Here is a 7669-nt window from a genome sequence, read left to right as displayed (position 1 = left end):
CGTGCTGCCCCGGACCAGGGGCATCCCTGCCACCCATAACCAGCCCCACATCAGGAAGGCCCTGGTCTATAAAGCCGAAACTCTGGCTCTCTGGGTGCTTTTTCATTCCACTCACCTCTGTGTCGCCCGCATGGCTCTGATGCTGCTCAGTCCCGAGAGGGTCTCTGAGAAGTGAGTGTAAATGGGAGACAGGGTGACACTGTAAAGGCGCTTCAGTTCCCGGGACGTGCGCCGGTAATAGCGCTGGATGGAGAAGTAGAGGGCAGCCAGGGGGAGTAAGACCAGACCAATCCATGGGAGGCCATAGGTGATTATCACCAGCATGCCCAGGAGCCCGTACATGTTGGCCAGGAAGATGTTGAGTATAAACGGCAGGCTGTCATCCACGCAGTACAGGTCTGAGGAGAAGCGGTTCAGGATCCGGCCTGTTGGTGTGGTGTCAAAGAAGGTGACTGTGGCCTGGTAACAAGGGAACCAGAAAGTAAAAGTCAGTCAGCTGCAGCGAGATCCAGCCACAGAACAGTGCCCAGGAGAGCAGCACCAAAGGGAGCAGATAAGGCCACAAAGGGGTGGCCACCACTGCCCTCTTCCTTTTCTCAGCTGGGGAAGAAATCTCAGACTCCAAAGCCAGCATCCACTCACAGCCAAACCACTCATGCTGTTCGCATGGGAAAATGAAAGAGCCCTGCTGTGGCGAATGGCAGACAGCTACCAAGATAGCAGTCACTCAGATCCCATACTGGCCCACCAGTGAGACAATCCTCTCTGATCCTATCTTCCAATCATCTAATCCTACCTCTAGTTTGAGGACCCAAGGAATCCCAAATCTTAACGAAAGTTAACTGGCACATACCAGCATCAGCCCTAAATCTTGCTTAATGACTCCTTCGAATCTCATCTGAATCTGAGCTCATGATCCTGCAAAAGCTACTTTGACTCAGTTTGCCCTCATCTGGGCTATATATCTAAGTCTAATGAGTGAATAGATGCAGGTAGCAGCCATAAAACACCCCTCCATGGAATAGAACAAGCCTTACAGGACACATTCTGAACCCGAGCTCATTGGCCCCTTGTGCTGGCTGTGGTGCAGCCCTTTTTGGATATAGTCCTACAGCGAGCTCATCAGCTAATACGAGCAGAAATCCTAATCCACCTCCCAAGCCCTCACTCCCAACTATGAGAAGAACGTCAAGGCAGAGCGACTTGCAGCATCCCCAGTCTGCCCGAGACTTTCTGACTAGTACCTTTAGAGCCCTCTGGAGCAGTCGGTTGTGAATGACAGTGGCAGCACGGATGGTGCCATAAGCAAAGAGGAAGGCCCGAAGAATGGTGAAGAGGGAGTTGGCCCCTGCAATGCTGCCATAAACTATCAGGTAGAAACTCACATCCAGTGAACCATTGGAAGGGACTGGGGTGGTGTCCAGAGCTTGAATGGGGGAGCTGGAACACAGAAGGAGGAAGATTATGAATCTGCCAAGGTCCTCATGACAGTAAACTCACAGACCCATGAGAACCCAGGAGCAGACTCAAGGGGAAACCAGGATAATTCAACCTGATACTCCTGTGAGAGACCACTCTTTTGAGATGCTGGGACAAACACTCTTATTACTATGCAGCTAGGGATCTTCCATCAGCCCCAGGCAGAAGCCCTTTGGGCACCTCATCAGGTCAGAGATCTTGATTCTATTTCTTTGTCAAAGCAGCCACACAGACCCCCTTCAGTGGGGTGGTCAGTTTATCCCTGGTCTCAACAAGGATCTTCATAGGAAATGAACTTAAGGGCAAAATGAGAGTGTGTTTCCAGTTTCCTTCGGCATCTCCTGACCAGCATTCACTTACACAAGCCCAACAATGGAGAAGAGAAGCAGCTCTGGGGAAGGCAGGGAAGCTGAGCAGACCATCACAGAGGTATTTGATGTCTGGGATATGCTGGAGATCCAGTGTGACAGCCACCAATCTGAGATATTTCTGGACGCTACAAAGAAAGACAGACTGCATAAAGAGGGATTCAGCAAAAATCAAGCAGAAAAGCTGGAAAGGAAGCTCCTGGACAACTTTTGTTATTGTCTCACTGCCCAGTCTAGTCTTCCCCTGCCTTCATTCCCCACTGGGAACAGCCTTGAGCTGTAGCAGCGACAAGGCACTGCTAGAGGAGCAGACATGCAACTGCAGCAGTGAGATGCCAGATCCTGTTCCCACACATGCCCCCTCCCAACTGTGGTACTTCAGTTTGGGGACGAGGAGTCTTCGTGCTGCAGGGAGAGTGATTAAACCCCTGGCCTCTTTCCTTCCCTGCATTCCACAAAACCAGGGAGTGAGAGGAGAGGAATGTCTAAAGAGACATGTGCTGCTGGGCCACTGCCTCACCTTGCATCAGGAGCAGCGAGAAGAGGATGGATAACGCCAAGCAGCTGCCCACTGCTAGCCAATATGCCTTGTACACCTGAAAAGCCACTGCCCCTTCTTTCTTCTCTTCCTCCTTGTGGATGAGATGATTGTTTTGGGTTGATTCTTCTGCCTCTGTCTCTATGGCCTCTTCTTGGCCCTGTTCATCAGGGGCTGTTGGAATGGAGGCAAAAGCAAAGGTCAGTGTGACATAAGTTCCTCCTGCAGCTGCTCCTTCCTGTGAACAGAGCAAGTCTAGGCTATGAGGGAGACTTTTCTTCCCTCCTCTCCCCCCTTTCAAGACAGGTGCACCAATCCTGGCAGACCTTCATCCAAAGCTGGACCACAAATGGAACAACAGATTCAAACACTGCTTCAGACCAACACCCAATGGTATGTGGGCATCCTCTCCCTCTACGCACACACTACCCACAGATCAGCACTGCCACAGCACAGCAAGGTGGTGGGAGCTCTGCTCTAAGGCCAGCCACCATCATGTACAGGTTCTGAATGCTCAGCTGAGCTGTGCTGCTCCAGCCACCCTCAAGCTCACCAGGTACAGACCTTTATCCTTCTGCCTCTTGTCCATATCCTTGAACTTGGGGAAGGCTTCCACGAGTGGCAAGATATCAGCTGGTGTGCCTGAGAAGAGAGACATGCAAATGCTTCAGATTCTCGAAGAACAGATGCCAGCTGCTCACTGCCTCTTGCTATGAAATGTCCCAGTTTTGTTCTCTCATAACATTCCCTATTCTCTCTCACAGCATCTGCACCCTTGAAGGCCCTGCTCCATACCACCTGCTATGGCCTTCTGCCTTATCAGCTCCCCATCTCTAGGATTGTCCTGTTTTATCTGTGCATCTGCATATTTCCTTCCACCCCATCTTTGACCATGTGTAGTGTCCTCAAACTCTTTATCATTGGGTTCCCCACTAGTTAATCCTATTCCCTTATGTCTGTCTTTGCTCAAGCCGTTCCAAGACAGGCACACAGGCACAAACGAATGCCTGAGAAGACAGCTGGCGTACCTGTCTTAACTATCCTGCCATTGTCTATCAACAACAAGGCATCGGCCTTCTCCAAAAACTCCGTCCTGTGGGTGCAAAGGATCCTGGTCTTGTGTTTGAGAACTCCAAGAATGCATTTCTGCATAAGATGGTTGGCTACGTCTGCATCAACAGCAGCCAGGGGATCATCAAGGAGGTAAAGCTCTTTATCCTGAGAGGGAGACAAAAGACAAAGATACAGCTGCTGGCCCTGACAGAGCAGGCAGTGCTGTAGAAAAAAGTGCAAGTGCCTCTGTGTGGCACACCACCAGCACCTTTAGGCCAGCACGATGCAGTTTAAGACGTGCTGCCAGAGCACACTGTACAACTGGGTGCTTCCAGCTTCTTTACCTCTGACCTGGCACTGGGCACAATCTGCCACAGGATGACTGCTTTGCTATTTACCTGGTAAACAGCTCTGGCAAGGGCTATTCGAGCCTTCTGTCCCCCACTGAGTGTCACACCATTTTCACCAACCTCTGTCTGGTCGCCTGCTGGTAAAATCTGAAACATTCAAGAAAATCCATTTAGAAGGCAAAGGAAACTACTGGGGACCCAAAACCAGAACACTGGGATCCCTTTCCTGCCTCTGGCAGTAATTCCTTAGGGCGATACCTTACCAAAAATTAAACAATGCAACAGTCTATACTGCAGACAAGTGGCAAGCTTGGCAGGTATGCAACTAAACTCTCTTACACTGCAGAATAGGGTGGCCACACCTGAACTACCCACTGAGAGCAACTTCTGGTCTGACATAACTCTGAAATGGCACCTGGGAGCTTTCTGGGAGAGCAAGAGCTGTGCCTGCACCAAAATCATGCCAGGGCCCACCCAACCAGTTTAGCAGTAAAAACTACAGAGTTTCAATGGCTGGGAACAGCTTCCTCTCGATTTGGTGGCATACGCATAGTCTATTACTTCTCAAATAAGTATCCTGCTTTACAGAGTGTTCATAGCTCCTGCCAAAGCAAACAAGAGGTCCTCATGCTTGGCACTGCAGAAAATCAGGCATCAGGTTATAAACTGGGAGAAGAAATCAAGATTCCTGCCTTATCTAACAGCCACGTTTACTGGCTAGTATAGCCATAAGCCTCAAACCTAGAATAGTACTGACAGGAGGGCTGCAGGCTCGGCCCTTCCATGCAAAGTTTCCTCTGATCCAAAAAAGCATCAGCTGCTGATAGGTTCTGCCTGAAAAACCCGGCAGTCATCAGCTCTGCAAGAACATCTCCTTTCTCCTTTTCGAAGGATCAAGAGCTTTCGGTTCAGTGGCAGAAGAAACCATTCAAAGTGCTACTGGAATGACATTACACCTTAGAGAACCATGGGGCCAAGTATGGTCTGGGATTGGTAATCGGAGTAATGCTGTGTGATTGGGACATTGGAAAAGCAGTCTATAGACTGAAAGAATGAGAACTGCTCCCAGTGAAGCTCAGGCTGGATGCAAAAGCCGGCCAAGAAAACCCAAGCAGGTTTACAGTTTAGATACTCACGTTCAGGTCCTCAGAGAGGGCACAGGCCTCTACCACCTCCTCGTACAGCCTGGCATCATATTCCTGCCCAAAAAGAATGTTCTCACGGACAGTGGTAAACTGTATCCAAGGCTCCTGTGTGGCCAGACCAAATCCTTGCTCCAGGTCACAAACATACACTCGTCCACCTTGTCTGCAAGCATAGCAGAAGTGGGTGGAAAGGGCAACAAAGGAGAACTGTTGGCAGATCAAAATGGCCTACAAATAGTGATAGCACTAGATATTTTCTGCCTGCTGTGGCATGGAGGGAGCAGACAACGGGGAGTCTTTAGGCTACTTACTTAATGAGCTCTCCAGTGATGGCTGCAAGTAGAGAGCTTTTGCCAGCGCCGACCTTCCCAACAACCCCCAGGAACATCCCCTGCAAAGGGAAACGAATACACTAATGCAGGGCAGCTTGTCCAGATTTCCTGAGCCACACATAGCCTGTAAGAAAGCCGACTGCTGTCTTAAACTAGGACTATCTCACAGGTTCAGCAGCAGAGCTGGGTACAGTCGTTGGGTAAAACAGACTCCTGATATGGTAGGACACAGGTCTGCAAGGAATGTTAACTCTGGAGTCTAGCTGTGTATCCTGCCCAGTCCTCTCCTGCAGCAGTGGTGGAAAGCTGGTGGAGCTGGTTCGTCTCCTGTCTGTAAGCCATGCCTGAATCTCCTTCAGCACCCTTCAGCTCTGAGATGTGATATGTGTCCTGTGCCTCTTGATCAAGAGAAGATTTTGATACATGGCTTGTAAGACCAGGAAAACATTAAAACATGCTACCCCAGTTCCATTATTTGGCTTCTCTAGTGCCATTCTTCTCTGTTACCTCCTGCATCCTTGCTCACCTTTCTCACTGACAGATTCTCAATATGCAGTTGCAGAGTGCCTGTGGATAAGGACTGCCTGGTGCTTTCCTCCTCAACTGGTATCCATGAGAAGACTGCACACTGCATCTCCATGGCAGTAGCAGTATCTGAAGGGCTATCTGCAAGAGAAAAGCAGAACAGCATTGCACTACTATGAGAAGGCCAGAAAATTAAAGGCACCTGGCATTAAAAATGCTATCAGCTCTGCTCCCAAATGGATGAGACCACAGACAGGGCACCGCCATGATGTCCTTGATCCAACCACAGAATAAGACACTTGCCTACTGACTTGCCCTTAAACTTATACCTCCCTTCCTCCAACCCTCCTGTTTCCAGCTCCCACTACACACACGACTGTCATAGCCCTGCTGACTGTCAGGGAGACACTGTAAGGATAACCTGGGTTTATTATTGTTGAAGGTAAAAGAACAGCAGGGAGCTGGCAAAAGGCAAGGAAGGGGAGAAAGGGAGCTGAGATGGCCCAAGGGCGGAGCACACACACTCAAGCCTTTCTGCCAGGCAAAACCAAGGTTGTTGACGGTGTCAGTGTCAGAGAAGCTTTGGACAGAGAAGGAAGCAGCTTCTTCTAAAGGGACATTAATGGCAGGGCTCCGTGGAGACAAGCAATGGCCTACAGTTGGTAAAGATAAATGTGACAGCCTTGTCTCCTGTTTTCCACAGAAATTAAGTGCCTTCACTCTGCCTTTGACAACAGAACGTCCCGAATCACAGGGTGACAGCCAGCTGCCCTCCAGTACTGTCTCTGAGCCTCACACCTCAGCTCTCTGATCCCAAGCCCAGTAGCATCCCTCGCCATTACCTAGGGAATAATAAGCTTCCAGGTCCTGGTCCATGAGTTCAAGGAAACACTGGATTCGATCCAAGGACACTTTGGCTTCCAAGGTCCCATTCAACACCCATGGGAAATTGTTGAGGGGGAGAATGAGCATCCCGACAAGGGCCAATGCTGTGAACACCTGCATGGGTAAGGAAACAGCCATGACTTGGAGGCAGTACCTCCCTCGCCTCTTGTATTCTCCAAACAACTTCACCAGTGAGAGCCTGAAGAGCTGTGGGGAGACACAGGCTGGGTTTATTTCCCAGAGAAGATGCCTCAGGACTGCAGCCCCACGGTAGACTGTCCTCTGCACGAGACAAGGCTAGAGTTCTCCCTACTACCTACTCACCTTTGTGGCAGTGAGCTGGTGACCCAACAGGACATAGGTGATGAAGATGGCAATGGAAACAACAACAGGCAGTGCTGCCCACAGATACACGCACACAGCATCCAAGTACTTGATGGCTCGTAACTTCTGTAGCTCTTTAGCCCGGCAGGCATTTATCCTGGTGCTGAAGTGCTTCTCCCAGGTGTAAAACTTGATCACACGAATGCCACATAAGAACTCTGTCATTAGCTGCAGACAAAAAGGAAAAGCACATAGAGCAACCAGTGCCTGCCTAATGCACCAAATGCCAGCTAGGCATCTGGGCTGGGGCCAGGTTTGCAGTTGCCTACTGCTAAGGGCCAGGCTACAGATACCAGGAACCATTTATTGCTAACAAAGACATAAACCTGAGTGGCAGCTACTGGGAACTTTGCTCTCACTCATTCCACCAGCTGCCTCAGCCACCTGTGCTGTGTACAGCCCAGGAAAAGGCAAAATATTACACTACTTTCCAACTGAAGGATGTGCAACACAGGCGAAGGGACGTGTGGAATTACTAGCTCCAGCCTGGACGCCATTTATTTACTTCAGCCTGACAGCACCTTAAGAGAGTGACACCTGACTCTCAGGCCCGGTGCTGCCATGACACAGCTATATAGTCTTTATCCAGAGCCTGTCTGGCTCACATCCA

General features: G+C 50.0%; 1 protein-coding gene across 1 annotated transcript in view; it reads right to left on the bottom strand.

Annotated features, from left to right (window-relative positions):
- ABCC10 (ATP-binding cassette, sub-family C (CFTR/MRP), member 10) overlaps window positions 1-7669 on the bottom strand; it is a 16188-nt gene that overhangs the window by 4927 nt on the left and 3592 nt on the right. The window contains 12 exon segments of the mRNA XM_009880403.1: window positions 116-459; window positions 1245-1440; window positions 1840-1975; window positions 2368-2559; window positions 2950-3027; window positions 3414-3603; window positions 3837-3935; window positions 4925-5096; window positions 5245-5324; window positions 5792-5931; window positions 6633-6789; window positions 7000-7227. Coding sequence (XP_009878705.1) covers window positions 116-459; window positions 1245-1440; window positions 1840-1975; window positions 2368-2559; window positions 2950-3027; window positions 3414-3603; window positions 3837-3935; window positions 4925-5096; window positions 5245-5324; window positions 5792-5931; window positions 6633-6789; window positions 7000-7227 — 2012 coding nt within the window.

Source organism: Charadrius vociferus, unplaced genomic scaffold, assembly GCF_000708025.1.
Source record: "Charadrius vociferus isolate BGI_N301 unplaced genomic scaffold, ASM70802v2 scaffold62, whole genome shotgun sequence".
NCBI classification, from domain to species: domain Eukaryota; kingdom Metazoa; phylum Chordata; class Aves; order Charadriiformes; family Charadriidae; genus Charadrius; species Charadrius vociferus.
Note: the sequence above shows the minus strand (reverse complement) of the source record. Positions and strands in the feature narration are given on the sequence as shown.